This window comes from Phaeodactylum tricornutum, chromosome 23 (genome assembly GCF_000150955.2).
Source record: "Phaeodactylum tricornutum CCAP 1055/1 chromosome 23, whole genome shotgun sequence".
NCBI lineage: Eukaryota > Bacillariophyta > Bacillariophyceae > Surirellales > Neidiaceae > Phaeodactylum > Phaeodactylum tricornutum.
Window position 1 is genome coordinate 238,574 of NC_011691.1, and position 17,170 is coordinate 255,743.

Consider the following 17,170-nt stretch of genomic DNA (forward strand, 5'->3'; position numbering starts at 1 on the left):
TGAAACAAAAACATCTCATGCTTGCCGTTCGCTAATCCGGAAATTGTTGACTGTTGAAAAAAATTGGGTGCCTCGTCGAGAGTGTCGTCGAAATTCACAATCAACTTGCAATTATGGTTTATAGTTACTGTAATTATATCACAGTCAATGACTTGAGAGTCATGGATGGTCTTGTCCGACAAAATACGGGCAGGGTTTGTTTTTCATAGGTGTACCGCCATACACGAAGGCTGACTGTGAACGGGTCTTTGCTTCGTTCATGAGAAAAAGAGGTTCGCGAAAACAAGAATTCTTGGAACACGCTAGCCCTAACGTTACAGTAGAAGAAAAATATGCTCTCCAAGGTTGTCAAAACAACGGCGTCGGCACAGCTTTGCCACTGCGCATAGTGGACATACAATACATAGCATATCGGTAGGCATACCATGGAAGAAGAGAGCGACTTTGGCGACGGATGGGACGATCCGGATCTCGACATTAGCATCGCAGACGGCGACGATGGAGCATCCGAGCCGGAAACCGCGACGCCGCCGCAAACGGGTGGTCTTTTCTCGTCCGTCACTGCAACGCACGACCCCCGCCCAGCTTGGGAGCGGCACGGATCGAAAGGACCGAATGCCTCCAGTAAGGACGCAGGCCCTCAGGAGGAAGACCTTGTTCCCGATGGATGGGATGACGACGGTTTAGACGAGGACGATCTGTTGTCTGTATCGTCGCCAGACATTGACGGTCGAAAACCGCCATCGATCGCGATGCCTTCCAGCTCTATGAGTATCGACGAGTATGTACGGCACAAATCCGGAGATAAAGCACACGAGACCAACAACATTTTTCTGAAGGGGGATCGTCGTCCTGCTTGGGAGACGTCCAGCTTGTCTCACCAACCAGAGAGTGTTGCCCCCAGCACGTCGATTCAGCAAGCCGATTTTTTCGACGATTCCTTCCGGAAAGCGGCCCAGAGCTTATCACAAAAAAAGTCAGACAGTGTTGTTCTATCGGCAGGTCTATCTATGAATAAGCCCTCAAAACCCAACGAATGGGGAGACGACGACGATTTCTTCTCGGATGAGAAGGATTTTGACGACGATACGGCTGGGCTAAAAGATGCGAACACCACCGTAAATGAGGCAGTTTCTACCGGTAAAATGGATCAGGAATTGGAGCCCAAGAAGTCCTTTAGCGCTGGGCAGGGCGAGCAGCAAATTACGAACCCAAGCGGGTGGGGAGATGATGACGATCTTTTCAGCGATGAAAGCAACGACACGCCGAAGGAAACTGTGATACCCTCCGAGCAAATTTCATTGCCAGCCGTCCTTCCCTCTTCGGACGATGCCACAGATGGGTGGAACGACGATTTTTCCTTCAACGATGAAGATGCAGCTGCGATAGAAGATGGCGACAGTGCTCCAACCGTAGCCCACCCTTCACTAATTCCTGTGTATCCGGCGGCTCGATCCAGATCACATCTATATCAGGACCTAGAGGAATATCTGGATCTGCTACCTCACCTGACGACATCCATTCACGCCGTTTTGGAAGCGGAATACAACATTCCAGAAAAAGCGTCAGAACTTCTTCAATACTACGAAGAACGCCCGGGTCTCTTAGACTACACTGTGAACAAGGAGCTATTGCGGATGGACTACGAGTTGATAGAGCCAAATCCGCGCACTGGTGGTTGTCCCATTACTGTGACTGACAAAACCTCGATTGCACAAGCCCTGCGACAAGATGAAATGTCCTTGACGGGGCGTTGTGCGAACCAGTCACTCCTGGCTGATTTACTACAAGTATTGACTGGCCCTGATCGTGTGGTCCGCCCACAGTACATGGCAACAGCGGTAGCGACTTCTTGTAACTTTCAACTCGACTTGCAACAATCTTGGGTACAGTGTCGTACCCGTCTTGATCTTGGCTTGCCGACCGAAGACGGTCGTTGGAAAGTGGCAAACTTGGATGTTTACATTTCGGTCGTGCTCAACCCGGAGCAGCCGTATGTAGAATACCAATTGGAGGCGATCCACCCTGTGGCCCGCAATGCGGATTGGGCTGTTAAAATTCAGAGAGTGGTAGAGGTTTTAGAAAGTCTTGACCTAGCCGATGATCATAGCGAAGGTGTCGACAATGCACATTCAGATATCGACTACCGTGACGCTTTTTTGCAACAATCCCAGTCTCTCATGCAAAACTCAGTAGAAGGCATGCGTTCCACCTTGCAAGAGATTGACTCAATTACAGGTCTGAGTAGCAAGATGAAGCGAATGCCAGCATTCTTACCAGATGATGTAATTCAGGCAGCTGAAGAGCACACGGCTTCATCGCCACACCATAGACCCCAGTCTATTTTGGGCGGTTTTATGAGACAGGGCTTGAGCCGACTTGCGAAGCAGGTGGCTCTTCCGGAGGAGGACCCAACGATCTATGAAGAGTGGAAGGGATCAGCGGTCTCTAGAAAGCCTATGCAACCTCGTGGACAGTCGCCAACTTTAACGACAGACCTGCGGGGGCTAAAGCATCTACACGAAGCTAAGTTGTATCGCTCTGTCTCGCCCAAACACCCGACAGTCTCACCACAAGTCACAAGGTCTCCGAAACAAGAGTTTCCAAAGCTGTATTTTGGTGAGGCAGAAGCAGATCGCATGGAATCAATCTCCATGACGAAAAAATCACCTCGTTCAGGAGGTTTGCAATTATATCGAGAAGAAAATCGGCAAACAGCTGCAAAACCTGAGTCTCCGGTGACAAAGCAACTAGTTGATCAGAATCCTTCGAAACCCCCGACGCTTATGTTTCCAAAGTTGTATGGTACAGAAAGTGTCAGTACAAGTCCTCAAAACTACGGCAGCGAATCGCAATTTCCGCTCCCTCGTAGTCATTCGAAACTTGGCAGGAATCCTCTCCCCGACAAAAGCGTTCCTCAAGGTGATGGCTGGGATGACCATGATGACTTTTGTAAGGGAATATCTGATGGCAGCTTTTCCGCCTCCGATTTATGGCAATCGGGGTCCGAGCTCTGTGCACCTATAAAACCATCGTTTGTCGTGGATGATCCCAATTTTGTCTACAATCCAGTGGACGGTATCATCCCAACACGAACACGATGGGTAAATCCATACCCAGGCAGTCGTCGGCTATCGTCATTCCAGGCTTAGTTCACCATAGATTCCACAGTGAATCTTGAAGGGGATGATTTCAGCCCGTCAACATATCAGAGTAAGTCAGCAGAGGCGTTTCTGGCTGCGTTTTGTCTCTGCTTCCCTCTTACAGTCAGTTTGTATAGTGTTAGCAACACAATTTTAGGTTCTGTCTGTCTATTGTCTTCGCTTTCTTCTCACAGTCAGTTTATGTCAATGGTGGTAGCGGCACAATTTCAAATTCATGTCCGGGTTGCTGTTTCAATTTGCATCACATTAGGTTCCCGATATTTCGGGCGTCTTTTCGTACTTATATAAACTATAGATCAATTCTAGATTCCTCATTCTTATCGCTGGACAGGCACCGAGCGTTCTTCCCTTAGCTGACGTTCATTGTACAATATCAGCAGTAAGCTCCAAACCGAGTTGCTTCGTTCGTTAGGGTTAGAGTTGCTTCGTTCGTTCCTTCCTTCCTTCCGTCGTTCCATACGCGCTGTTGATAAGCTTCAATAGCCTTTGCACTCCAAGTAGCAAGTGGAAGAATACTTCGGCGAGAGTAACAAACTGGCGAGTACTGTAAGCATGTCTGGTGCAAGGACTCGTCAAGCCTTGTCGAAGCTGTATCCTGCTCTCCGAGGACCACTGCAGCAGGTCCGCGCCGACGTATTTGGGCAATATGCGAACCTCAATCTGGGCCGATCGGGGTACAAAGAAAGCAAGCGCCAACTGGATGGAGTATACATCAATCAATACTACCAGGATTCCATTGCTACCTCAGCTCGTAAGGTATGTACAAAGCTTCTTGACTTTTGAGTGTGCGCTGGAAGTATTGGCTCCCTTCGAGATGTAGAAATTTTTATTTTACAGGCCTGATGTGTCCCTACAAAGCTATTGCGGTAGCAAAACGACTGGCTTCACTGTCAAGTTGCTCTTTATCCCGTCTCGCGTCATTCTCAATGTTGGGTTTCTTTTACTACCTAGGTTTTTCCGGGCTTTTTAACAGAAGAGGAGGAACGCCGGAGAATCAAACTTATCCAGTTACGTCGACGAGGAAAGGGCCCGCCCAAAAAAGGCGCTGGTGGACGATCCAAAAAGAAAAAGTAAAAGTAGTAGCAAGATAAGTCAGCAAATGCAATCAACGCAAGCCTTTTTCTCTTCTTGAATATCGCGTTTTATAATTATTTTCGCGAATTTTTATTGACGTTAAGTTCAGCTTCCTCTGGGATTCTCATCACCCAGCGATATAGACGCCGATACCATCGATTACGTCGTTCTCGTTCCAACCTGCGCTCTTCCAGAACCTCCTGTGGTCGCTTTATTCGTTTTGTATTGTCAAAGTCCTTGGCCACAATTTTGTTGAGGCGCTCCAGCATTTCGTCATGTTCCACTTCCAATTTCGCTTGCCGCAAGCTTTTGGAAGATTTTCCCTGTGAAACCTCCATCTCTTTGAGTTTCCCGTCCAAGGCGTTGCTCACGACCCACGCTGCTAAGACTGAAAACAGCACAAACGGAACCCCCGCCTTGATGCCAACATTTTTCAATTTTCCGTCGTCTTCAGTAGCCTTGGGTCGTTCTAGTGTACCAAATTTCGGCACCGGCTTTTTAGAGGTCGTTGTTGCTATCCCGCTCGTTTTTTCACTTGCTAAATTAGCCTGGCCAGACATAAGGCGCGGATTGCAAAACCCATTGCGTCCTTTCAATGAGGTTTTATAGACGATTGTACCTCCGCTTACCCGGATTTGTTGCAGGATTCGAAAACTCATATGTTAAAATCAGTCTTCAATAGATGAGCAAACGTACGATACAACTCTGCGAGTGAGGAAGGTAAACGGTATCTACGTTCAAACTGGCCACCATGGTCGCTTGATTGATGTGTTGGTTCACAGTCAGATTCTCCGATAGTCTGTGCTACGTTTGACGAAAGGTTTCGAATATAGTTGCCTGTACTACTTCGAATTGCTGATGTAACTGTTAATTTCCGGATTGTCCGGTGATAAAACAAAGTCTTCCAAATATCAACGCTATTTGTCTATTTTAGTGACCGAAGGAGGGTCACTATTGGACTACCTTCTTTTCCTGCGCATACATGTGACCATCCCCAGTTGCATAGCAATTCTGAAGATTCTCATCGCAATCGTCATTCCTTGAGCTCTGAAGTCGCTGTAACTACCGGATATCTACATTACACCCATTCAAATTGACCATGTCGTCGCCTTCTAAGAGCGCCGGGAAGAGAGGACGGAGAGATCGGTCAAAACGAAAGACAGAAAAGCTGGACGAATCCTGGGCTTCGTCAGCGCATTCTGACAGGTTTAGGAAGGAGAACGATCCATTGAATTCAAGTTCAGCCGTTGACGTCCACAAAGCGTTGGTCTCTGCAAATGATGGTAGTCACAGGAAACGCTTGTCGAAAAAATCAACCTTGACGCCAAAGAAGCGGTCAGAAGACATAGGTTCGTTGCAATCCTTTTTACAAGAAGCACCTCCAATGGTGAAATCCGATCTGGAAGATCGATCGCGAGGTGCCTACAGTACCGCTTCGAAAATGGCGAAGGCCAAAACTCGGGGTCCGAACGCAAAATTTATGAGTACGACTATTCCAAAGGACAAGCTCGATCTCTTTCTCGAAAAAATTGGTTCCGCTTCCTCGCCAAATTGGGTCCATGCATCAGAAGAGCAGCTACGGTCATCACTAGCAACCAGTACCAGCAACATCTCCGTATACGCCAATACAAATAGTCTGCACAAATCAAAGCTCAAAACATCGTCAGGTAGCGTGTTGAGTTCGTTTCTGCATGAAACTAGGGCGACAGACCGAAGTGATTTGGAAACTCGTTCAGCAGTCGGAAGCATGCCCAAAGCTGAGAATCACACTCTTCCGATTCCCGAAACTAAGAGTGAGCTTATCGCCCTCATGAAGTCCTTGTCTGCAACAGGCAAGCAAATTCCGGAAGCTTCTTCGACTTTACAATCTTGTGTACGCAAATTGGAAACCGTAAAGGAGGACGAGGACGGCCGGATGAAAGGAGAGCTCCGTTCCCGTCGTCGGACGGCCGATACGGGCAACATTGCCAAGGAAAACCGACCTTCTCGTAGCCGGACTACTGAAGTAGAGTTATCACCAAATGACAATGCTGAAACTCCACGCCGCAGTCGGAGTAAAGGAAGAGGCATAGACTCCCGACTCAGTCGGAGTTCCACCAAGTTTCGGAGCAAATCGCAACCGCGCCAATCCACACCCAGGACATCGAAGGTCCCAACAGAACAGCCCACCACGACTGTAGTGTCTCGCGCGAGCCGAACGCATTCCTCGTCGAAGAACAAAGCCGACGCGCTGGAGCGCTCACCGCGTCCGCGCAGCTCTGCGTCTGGAAACGGTACTGTTCTCGTTAACAAGCATAGATCGGAACACATACCGTCTCCTCGAAACGAAAACTGCGTTCTGACAACACCGAAAGTTCGCAACACATCTCGACGGTCAGTCAAAGACACTTTGCATCTATCATCTTCGTCGCTTTCTCGGAGCACAAAGCCACGCTTGGAGGTTCCAATTCGGGCCTCGCGATCGTCCCGCTTCGAAGACAACATTGAGCCTAAACCTTCTCGACGGCGATCGAGGTCATCTTCACCTACAGCGCGACGGCCGCCAATATCGCCCATAGCGCGGTCCTTATCCAAGTACGTCGTGGAAAGCCCGGCGAAAACCTCCTCTTACCGGAAACCAAAATCAGATAGGAATAAGGAGCACGGAGTCGACGAGCAAGTCTCAAAAAAGGATCGTCGACATAGTTCAAAAAGTGCAAGTAGGAGTGAAGTAAATCGGGCTCCTTATCTATCTGGCAGTGCCGAAGATATAAGGGAACACGCTTTGTGCGATAGGGAGCGATCATCAGCCGTTGCAGGTCTTACGTCCGGTGAACATATACAAGATCAACGGGCGTCTAGCGGAAAAAGTGGGCAAGATGGAGAGAAAGGTAACCAAACCTTGATTGACACAAATCGCCCACCACTGGGAAGCACGGAGCATCGAACACCAAGCGGAAAAAATGCGGAGCGACGCATCTCTAGCGGTGGCTGTAGTAGCAGCAGCAAAAAAGATTGTCGCCCGTCAACGGGACGGTCCAAAGCGGGGAAACAAAAACCACCCGATGATGTTGCTGTTGAAGCGGAGCAAATCGGGGATGACATTTTTTCTAGATATAGCTGGTCTTCGTATCGGCAAGACTCCCGCAAAATCCAGAAGCAAAGGAGGAAACTGCGCGACTCCATCAAAGGAACACCCTTATTTCGGAGCTATGAACGAATGGAGCAACTCGTTGTTGCGTGATTGATGTCACGATGAAGCATTATTTGGGTGGCTGTGTCTACATAAAGATTTACAAGTAGTGATTTTGGCATTGGTCATACAATTTGCTGAATCATCTTTTTAAATTGCACCCTATTTGCTGTGCTCGTCGTCTTCGAGAAGCTCTCCTGCTCGACTAGAACCGAAGCTCTGATTTGCAAAAGCAAGGAATTGCTTAAATTTGCTATCGCCTTTGCCAACCGACATGCTCTTTGATTTTGTTGGTGTTTTGGGGGCTTTCCATATGGCCGAAAAATCTGAACTTTTTGATCGGAGAAGTGATCCGAACCCTCGTCTGGATTTAGTCGGTGAAACAACTAGAGCATTAGAGGCCAGTGTAGCTGTCCCGTGTGTGTTCCCGCGTTGGCCGCTGCGACGAGACTCAGGCCCCGATCTATGCTCATCATCTAGATCCGAGGAATTTTGACGGGTCGGTTTCCTTGGTAGCGAGTCGCGTCGTTCAGCAGCACGATTGATGACCTCAATAAGCTCAATGGAACCATCGTCAGATAAGATTTCATCTTCCTGGTCTTCTGTTGTACTCTCCACTTCTTCATTTGCCATTTCCTGGAAGCCGTCAGCAGTTGTAAAGTTCAATTGCATGAACTGGGTGGAAACTGAACGATCCATAATTTGGTCCGGAACTTCATATGGATTTATTGCCGGGCTGCGTTCTGTATGATAGCGATTGGGGCAGAACCAACTGTATGAAGTCGAGCTTTCTGAAGAACTCACAGAGTTCAGTGTATTCTCCAAGGTTCCTATTTGCAAGCCCTTGATGTCGGAACATGAAATGCTGCTAAACATTCTGTCGTGGGTAATTTCATGGGATAAATTTGGAAGTGACTTGTTCATGTTTGTCTTGCCCGTCCACTTGGACGAAATGCGAGAGCATCCGTTCGTCAACCAAAGCTTTTGGCTGCTTCGCGAAGAAATAGAACCAGCACTGACCGAGCGGTGGGGAGCCCGTGATATTGTCTCTCGACGACTTAATCCCAAAGTTGGTGTCCGCTTGAACCGAGAATCGCTCACGCGTATCTCCGGCTTAGACGTTGATGTCAGCTGAGATCTCTGCAAGGGAGCGACGCCAATCATTGATGGCCGCTTAAGAGGGCGAATTTGAATTTCTACGAAGCTTTTCGGGCTGTCTCGGGGACGTGAATTCTCCTTACTTGGTCTTATACTCATGTCGGCGGTGCTGTCTTGGCTACGTGGCTCCGTCCACCCATCCATTTCTATATTTGATATTTCGTGACCTTCGGGCAAAGAAGACAGTGATCCAGAGCCGTTCCAACTTGCTTCGCGAGTCTGCTTTTTTCTGCGGCCCGAAGATTTTTTAGCCCTAAACTTTTTTCTCCGTTGATCATGTTGCGGAGTATCATCCAGAGGCCCGCTCAATTCTAATAATGCTTCTGCGGAAAATGAAAGCTCCGGTGCTTCAATATCGTCAAACAGATGACGGGTTGTGCTAGGTGGTACCTCCAAGCAGTCCACTATTTCCTTGACGCTAAAACTGTCATCCGTAGGTTGGCCTCTCCAGTTGCAATCGTCAGATAAAGTAGTTTCGGTGGTGAACGAATCTTTATTTGTAGTGTGACTCCTGGCCTGAGGTGCCGAACTCTGGAACGAGCTGTTGTCCACCTTTGCAATCGGCCTCAAGAATTGCTCTCTTATTTTAGATGAAGTTTCCAACGCAGGGGTTTTATTGGTAGATTTAGTTTTCAGCAGGGTAGAGTGGTCGGGTTCATCACAACTCCACTCTAGGATTGAATAGTTCGAGCACACACTCCTTTCGTCAATCAGCATGCTTTGGCGCCTCAAATCATCACCTTTTAAATTGGTCTCTGGCAGATGGCCGCTATCAAAAAGTGTGTCGTCCTGGCTAGTAGATGTTTGAGGTGTTGGTGGACCAGTAGATGGAAGTGAGGAGGCTGGGGTCGATGGGCAGGGAGTGGATCGTCGGTGGTTGGAGCTCCTGTTAACTGAATTTTCCTCCGGTTTCGCAGTGAGCTGATGACCTTCAATTCGCGACTCTTTCCGTCTCAAAATTTGAGCAGACGCAAGATCGATCAAATCTTGTGAAACGATGTGTTGGCTTTCGGTTGCCAGTGCCTGTCTCGGCGGTTCATCGCTGCTGCTAGTACTACTTTCAAGTGTCTCGACGCCTTTTACAATCTTGATCTTACCCCCTCCATGACCTCCATGAGTATCAACGTGAATTACCCATTTGAGATTTCCCCTTGTGCACTCCACACGAGCACGGCTTTTCGTCACAGTTTTCCTCTTATTCCCAGCGGTGCTTTTTTCAGACGCAATTGCAGGGCTGGGATTGAGTAAAGCATGGCCGTTCACTTTCACCTCTGAATTGTACGTGGATCGCGAGCGAAACTTCTTTTCATGGGATTTTCGAAGACGATGGTGCCGAGAACCTCCCCTCACAAGCGGAGAGGTCGCCGGTGAATGGACCATCATGGTGAACCAAGTTTTATTATGTGTGGCCTTGTTTTCGTTGTCTTCCTTTGGTAAACCTTTTCTGGAAAGAATCGACGGAAAATGATAAAAGACTATTGGGCCGAATGATTAAGATTTCGACAGCGAAACGGTCACAGCATATTTTTATATAATGTTTTAATATAATTTGTCCTATGATTTTTCTGGGTACTTGGTTTGTGGAAAGTTTGCTGTCAAGTCTATCAATCTGACTCTTGCGAAATGCAAATCAGACCCCTCTATTTCCAACCATCTACCTGAATACCTGACCATCAACACAAATCATTCAAGTCAGGGCCCTCTTCGAATGCCGTGCGGGAGTCCTTTACGCTGAAGGTCTCCTCCGAGAGGGGCGATTTGCTAGTATTAGCAGCCAAGAATTGGAGAAGGAGAAGGATGGTGCAGGCGAGATCTAGACGAAAAGAAGATGAAAATCGACGATTCGGTTTTTTTGTTTAGCGGCATTGTACGTGCAGGTTGCCAGTACGTCTACGTGCCACGGACAGCACCAAAGCACTGAATGAGATTCATTGTCTTTGGCTGGATCACCTCCGAAGCAAGACACGAACACTAGGAAACAATATAGTGTGGTCGAGCAACGCCGAGCCTGTTTTCAATATAGAATCGCATCACCAAACAAATCAAGAAGTTCTCGCTGAAATTTTTACTTTGAGCCAGTGCCAATTTCTGATTCACAGCTTAGCTGCTAGTTCAGAAGCTGTAATCTGGATCAACCTGGATTTGCACGTACAGTCTGTGAATCTGGAGGGTCCGGTGCATTTGGAGCCTGCTTCATTCGAGACTCTATTCAAATGGAACTAGACCGGGAGCCCCACGAGAGCTGGCCGCATCCGCTGGAAAGCAACGTTTGGACTCGTTCTATAGATACCGAAAAGCAATTTGAAAGGTCGAAGGCCGGCAAACACGATGCATGCAAGGGATGTGATTGTGATAAATTATAGCCACACAATGCTACAATTTGATACTACGTTGTAGATAGAATTGCTTAGCCTTAGCATTGTTTGTTGGAACATCTATCTAGGATTCACTAGCTCTAGATCTTGGCCTCATTGCCATTTCCTTTTTCCTGGCTCTGTCGTAGGACAGACGCAGTGGCCAGACGACTGTCCTCGTCGGGTTCATTACCCGTGTGTGGCATGCCGGAGGAAAATACGAAGCGTCTCATAGGAAACCAAATATTTGCGTTATGCACCCAAATGTTTGCAACATACACAACTCTGGTTCCGTTGCATGAGGCGTATAAGACAACTCGTCTTATCAAACCTGATATGCTAGGAACAAAATATTCCTGATTACCATACAGTTTCCCTAGATGAAAGTTGTCAACAGATACTGTTGGCACCATCCGAACTTGATGGTTTGGCGATCACATAGGTGATCCAATCATCTCGACAAAAACTATGTCAATGGTTCGATAGCCAGTACATTGGCTACGGGGTTTCTACGTTCGTACATTCTGTTTCCAACACAAAAGGTTTCATTTTGGAATCTATATTTTAGTCTCACAATCTCAATCTAAAAACCTACCGATTAAAACAGTCGGAGCCTCTACGAGGCTTTCCCCCCAACTTCTACTCTTTCGTCGTATTCTACAAATACACTCGTAAGCAGGTAGAATCTTATCAATTGTATTCTCCACATTTCCGCCGTCGGGAATGATCAGAGTGCTGGTGGGGCATTCTTCACATCGGTCTTGAACCAGCTGATCTATGCAGAGCAACACAATCTCAAACCATGGGTTCACTTGGACCGAATGCATCCACGTTAGTCTATGACGAGTCTGTACATAACTAAACACCGCCGTTCGCCCCCTTCGAAATGATGCGTGGAATAGATATAGCAGTGATCGAAGGACCGGAGATGGTATCCACTAGAGCTGGGGACGGAGGCAATCCTCCGGAGCTGTACCAAATGAAACAGTACTATCCGGGTGCTCCGGGCCTACCCGAAAATCAGACGCTGAAGTTGCTACGCATGAGCTTTCCGGGTATGGGTGTGTGGGAAAGCTATTTCTTGCCCGTCTCAGAGTTCGTGCCAGGCGACGTGTCTTGCAGGGTGAAACCCATCCTCACAATGAACGAAAGGATGGTTGACCCGGGGTTGATATCCTTCAGTCCACAGTCCGTTCGGGCGTGGCAGTACAACAGTGTCAGCGATGGGCTTTGGAATCCTGATGGAAAGTCGATGAAAGACTGGTACAAGTCTATGCGAGAAAAGGGTGCCGAGTTGGTAAAACGATACTATCGATTCCAGCCGCAATTGTTCGAAAGGCCACAGAAGTGAATCCTGTGGAATCCGGCAAGCCGTGTCTCGCAGTCCATCTGCGAAAGCTGACAAGCATGGTCGAGAGCGCAAGAAGGTGCAGGCCACAAGTTTTCTCGGGTAAATCAGAGCCCTTCTAGATGTCGGGGGTAGGCATGTGTACATTGCATCCGACTCGCATACGGCGATACAATATGTGAAGAAGAAACTTTTGCTGGATGACAACATTGCCATCCACACGCAAGGGGAGTATGTGGTACGCTCGTACAAGGAATGTCCCGCTCATTTAATGGAAAGTCATCATCATGCAAATAGCAAGGCTCTAGTGAACGTGCTTACAATGTCCAAGTTGCTGCGTCATTGTCATAGCACCCTAATGGAGGCGGCGATCTATCTCGATCCTCATCTTCACGACAGGAGCGTCAGAAGACCCAGGTCGTGTAACCCCAGATGAGATTGGGAGCATGTTGAATGATGTATTAATAGGCGCCGGTTTGCTCAATGCCGTGCAAACGAAGTGAAGTACGAGCGGCTTGAAGTCCTCCATTTCAGCCATCTTGTGCCACTCTTCTGGGTGTGCATTCAAAATTGACTTCTTACGTTAGGGTTCGAGCACCACTTTGTGCGAAAGGAGACTTCGAATCAAGTAAGCAGTCAGTGAGGAGTGATTTTGGTAACGATCTCTCCTGTAGTTCACTATGGGTTTCAACGTTTCTCTGTGGATGGGATGTCAAAGAGCGTAATAATGGGTTTGTAGAATTCAAATTCAATATGTCATGCGCTGGCAAAAGAGTCGAGCGTCTTACTTTTTAAGTTAGACACTTTGATACTCTTGCCAATACTGTAAGACCGAATTGTTGGCGATGGGACTTGACAGCCTAGGTGATACTTGCTTGTGGGTTTCTAGGTCCTATTTGCAGGTAGCTAGCTAGCTAGCCAACAGAAATAAGGATCAGCGTATTAAAATGATGACCTCGCCGTTTGTCAAGATAAGACTGAATGTGATATTTGCTTTTGGGTTTCTAGGTCCTATTTGCAGTTAGCTAGCTAACCAATAGAAAGAAAGTGAAAGTGTATTGATTGTGAAATGATCATCTCACCGTTTGTCAAGTAAAGACTGTCTATAAGTGACACTGACGCAGTCAAACGACGTGGCTATCCATGGTTCCATTCCATTGCACCTTCTTGCCAATTTACAGGTAGGAGATAACCATTATGTCACTGTCATGTAACATTGATGGAATGAATCTGCGATCCGCCCCTACCCTACTTGCCTAGCTAGGGTTACCGGCCATTGACAGAATTTTGATATCACTGTCGTAACTATTCGATATGCTGTATCACCGACTATTACAACCTGATTCCGGCATCATTGACGGCTCCGTATGTTCACTGTCAGAGCTTGAGGAGAGCCTCACATTGCATCTGATGTGGCGACTTCAGTTTACCTTGTTTTTGGAACTTTTGCACTTGACCACACCGGCCTACCTGTCTCTCAACTTGTATTCTCAAGCGTTGACGATTCCAAGACATCGGAGAGCCGTTGAGAGCAACGCATCCAGAAATGTGCGCTTGACCACGGGCCTTTCTCTTAAGGGATCTGAAGGGACGGCGAAGGAAGTTGCAATCTACCAAGGAAAAGTCATTCGCGTTGCTGCAAAAAAATTTGAGCTGGACGGATCAAAGCCGTCCTCTAAGTATTACACTACGCGCAAAAAGGCAAGAGAACGTCTTTTTGTTTCCGAAGACGGGGTAATAAATGACTACAACCATTACCGCACAACAGCGCTCAAGAGTTCAGGCGACCGGGCCTTATCCATCCTAACATACGATGTCATGAACCTTCTAAGAGCTCATCAATATCCAGTGGAGGATGGAGACTTGGGGGAGAACATACTGGTGGATGGGGTCACGTTCGATTTTTTTGAGCCCGGACGAAGATATCAATTTGGTGAAGAAAATGGAGTTGTAGCAGAAATCGTTGAACACATGATGCCGTGCGCAAATCTATGTAAACTTCCCTACATAAACGATGAGAGGATGGAACCAGTAGAGCGAATCGAGAAATGCAAAGCTTTGCTGAATATTCTGAATCAGGATGTTGGTCTTCGAGGCTGGTATGCTCGGGTCGTTCAAGAGGGAAGTATTGCAGCAAGGTCGGCTGTGGTAAGACTGAAGTGACTATTAATAATTTTGCCTATCCTCATCTTCGCTGCGCTGTTGCGATTGGAGTAGGATTTGACTGCTGTTGTGTTTTCGTTGGCCTGTCTGGGGTCTCAGTATTGTCGTCAGTTTCGTCTAGCTGTAAGATTGTAACAAGTTGGCTCGTACTGGCTGCCAATCTGCCCTGTGGTTGTAAATCGTCGCCAGTGTCGATGGCGAAAGATTCCTCCAAGAAATCATCATCTAGATCCTCACCTCCTCGTCGAACAGCTTGGAGAACCAATTCTCGCGTAGGCCGTTGTGTACTAACATGGCGTCCAAGATCCAACGAAGCCCCAAGATCAGAAATGCTTCGGTCACCGAGTGCGGAATTCAATGTGCTGCTCGAAAGCTCGCACGTGGAGTCATCGTTTCCTTGCAACGCTTTTCCTGAACCGTGATGCTTTGGAAAAACCATTCCTGCTTGCCTTTATCTCTTTGTAGCAATTCGCTTTGCTCGTTTAATCTTGTTGGTAACTGGCAACCAAATTTCCGCGAAATGATATGACCAACCTATTGTACCATGCGGGACAACATGCAGAGCAAGTTGCTTTATGCCTTCCAGGACTGTAGGCACGTCACGAGTTCGCTAATTTTTGGTGGTCACAATGACCTACCTTATTCCAAAACGAAAATGACCATTACTTTTAAAAATGCGTGCAGTTTTGGATTTGTTTCGAATATTTTTGCCATCGCCAGTATCACAAACAAACAAGCTTGTTGTTCCCTGGACATTTGTAAAACATATACGTCTAGGAGTTTTGTGGCGGCCCACGAGCTACAGACGTTTTTTTATCTATCCAAGGTGATCTGGACCGAGAAAACCAACGAGAGAACCAAAGAATGCTGCAAAGAGTATAACTGTTAATGTAAGCATTCCGTGAAACCCGATGCTATCAAATATTATTTTCCCTTCGGATCAGTTTCTTCAGCAGGAAACCATACGGCTATTTAGAGAGAATACGAACGTGAATACGCTTCGTCAGCCACGATCCGGCGTCTTATTCGACAGACGAGAAATATCAGGTTTGACCCAGATGAAAACGTTCTTCTCGGGGAACCGCAATTCTCGAGCATTGTCACAAGACTTGGCTAGATCACCCTAGCAAATTCTATAAGTAGCGCCTTTGCTCAAAGAATTTTCTCCAATAAATCACTTGAGCAGTCGCCATTAGAATCACCAAAGCAGCTTCGATCAAGGTCCAACTCATCACACGGCTGAGGATCTGTTCAGTCATGGTCGTGTGCACTGCCTCCCTTTTCCGCAAAAAGTCGAAATGATCTAACAAATTTTGCCAATCATTCTGGATCATACCTGCTGATTCGACTAAGTCAAAAGCACGCCTTGCATCAGGTCCTTCCTGTTCCGGCTCTAGAGCTCGAGGAAGTCCCTGCAGACGAATGTTGAAGCCTACAGAAATGCTGTCGCCTTCGTATTCTTCATCTTCCTCAATCGCATTAAAGCACAAGGCGTAAATCCCTTTGGGGGCCACCGTGACGGAAAAGTCATCTTCAATTGCTCCGGATTGTGATCGCCAGACTGACGAGTGCTTGCTAAACTCTTCTAGCCAAGCGTTCAACTCAATATCACGTTCATCTTCCAAAAGATCAAAATTTCCACTATAAGCATTTGCGTCAGGAATGCGTTATTGCCATGCGGGTTCACTGCTTCATCCGAAGACATCAACTACCCTAAGCGAAGACTCACCTGATAATAGAGGGCCGATCATCGGGTACTCGTATTAAAAAACAGTCTTTCTCACCACTTCTAAGATCCACCGAATAAGAAGCTTCGGCTATTCCTAAACACAGGAAAGCTAGAAGGAGGTGAAGCTGGCGTAAACCAGGACATGTTGCCACCATGGTCATCGGTTGGAAATGCTCGCTCTGCGAAGAGTCGTTCTTTTTACAGCATTGTGTGCGAGCGCGTTGAATCGTTACCCGTGAATGGGAAATATTCGGGAGTGCCAAGATGAATCTGTGACATGAACTTGGACCAATTACTATGCCTATATTCTGTCTCTTACATTGCTACCCACTGCGTAGAATTCGGAGGCATTCACAGTTAGCATTACCTTTTTTTTGGCTCGACTTTCCTTTTCACTATCCAGATGTGAGATTTCCATCTTCACAGTCAATGATCAAGGCTAGTTTGTCGCTTCATACCACACAAATAGGCTTTTGGTTTGAAGCCACGAACTGTCGACTTCGAGCTTGACCATGGAAACGAGGGTTGTAAAAAAGTCGATCGCAGTTCATTGGTGGTTGCAGGCACTTCCTCTCCGAAGGCGCTCATCCAATCAGCTTTTCCAGACCTGAATCTCACTATCGTCGGCAGGGGGAAAACGCATGGGAAGACTACCATCCTGGTCTACTACAGATCGCCGGACAAAGGCTTAACCTTAAACAAGTCTTGTCCAAGCCGTTTTCGATCGTTTCACCGGCGGATCTCTAATGAGTGATATTCATTCTTCAGCCACGCTTCACATGGAGACTGCGGACCTTTTCTTATCGATCGTCACCTTTATTCTATTTTTTTACTAGCCTACTGTATGCAATCGGTTGAGCGAATTGGTTGGCAATACACAGTCCGGCTGATATTGGAGGAATAAAGTTCGCGCCGAGATGGAGCTGTCAAGGAGTGCATCTTCTCTAATGCGCCAACAAGCCATGATAGCCCTTCCGGCCATGTACTGCAACATATGAGGCAGCCACA

General features: G+C 47.3%; 7 protein-coding genes across 7 annotated transcripts; 4 read left to right on the forward strand and 3 right to left on the reverse strand.

Moving 5' to 3' along the window:
* Positions 1 to 425: 425 nt before the first annotated feature.
* Positions 426 to 3,152, forward strand: PHATRDRAFT_49626 (predicted protein; the record flags this gene model as incomplete). The annotated part of the gene is made up of 1 exon (XM_002184293.1): positions 426 to 3,152. One exon carries the CDS (start codon positions 426 to 428, stop codon positions 3,150 to 3,152), a length of 2,727 nt encoding a protein of 908 aa, XP_002184329.1.
* Positions 3,153 to 3,664: 512 nt separating this feature from the next.
* PHATRDRAFT_49627 (predicted protein) lies at positions 3,665 to 4,295 on the forward strand. The gene is made up of 2 exons (XM_002184294.1): positions 3,665 to 3,920; positions 4,116 to 4,295. The coding sequence occupies exons 1-2, from the start codon at positions 3,717 to 3,719 to the stop codon at positions 4,236 to 4,238; spliced, it is 327 nt and encodes a 108-aa protein (XP_002184330.1). The 5' UTR covers positions 3,665 to 3,716; the 3' UTR covers positions 4,239 to 4,295.
* A 17-nt stretch (positions 4,296 to 4,312) lies between these two features.
* PHATRDRAFT_40378 (predicted protein) lies at positions 4,313 to 4,798 on the reverse strand (the record flags this gene model as incomplete). Its single annotated transcript, XM_002184391.1, has 1 exon — positions 4,313 to 4,798. The coding sequence occupies one exon, from the start codon at positions 4,796 to 4,798 to the stop codon at positions 4,313 to 4,315; it is 486 nt and encodes a 161-aa protein (XP_002184427.1).
* A 2,634-nt stretch (positions 4,799 to 7,432) lies between these two features.
* On the reverse strand, positions 7,433 to 9,951 carry PHATRDRAFT_49629 (predicted protein; the record flags this gene model as incomplete). Its single annotated transcript, XM_002184392.1, has 1 exon — positions 7,433 to 9,951. The coding sequence occupies one exon, from the start codon at positions 9,949 to 9,951 to the stop codon at positions 7,573 to 7,575; it is 2,379 nt and encodes a 792-aa protein (XP_002184428.1). The 3' UTR covers positions 7,433 to 7,572.
* Positions 9,952 to 11,808: 1,857 nt separating this feature from the next.
* PHATRDRAFT_40381 (predicted protein) lies at positions 11,809 to 12,273 on the forward strand (the record flags this gene model as incomplete). The annotated part of the gene is made up of 1 exon (XM_002184295.1): positions 11,809 to 12,273. One exon carries the CDS (start codon positions 11,809 to 11,811, stop codon positions 12,271 to 12,273), a length of 465 nt encoding a protein of 154 aa, XP_002184331.1.
* A 1,311-nt stretch (positions 12,274 to 13,584) lies between these two features.
* PHATRDRAFT_40382 (predicted protein) lies at positions 13,585 to 14,433 on the forward strand (the record flags this gene model as incomplete). The annotated part of the gene is made up of 1 exon (XM_002184296.1): positions 13,585 to 14,433. The coding sequence occupies one exon, from the start codon at positions 13,585 to 13,587 to the stop codon at positions 14,431 to 14,433; it is 849 nt and encodes a 282-aa protein (XP_002184332.1).
* Positions 14,434 to 15,313: 880 nt separating this feature from the next.
* On the reverse strand, positions 15,314 to 16,323 carry PHATRDRAFT_49630 (predicted protein; the record flags this gene model as incomplete). The annotated part of the gene is made up of 3 exons (XM_002184393.1): positions 15,314 to 15,556; positions 15,612 to 16,074; positions 16,163 to 16,323. The coding sequence occupies 3 exons, from the start codon at positions 16,321 to 16,323 to the stop codon at positions 15,437 to 15,439; spliced, it is 744 nt and encodes a 247-aa protein (XP_002184429.1). The 3' UTR covers positions 15,314 to 15,436.
* Positions 16,324 to 17,170: the final 847 nt, after the last annotated feature.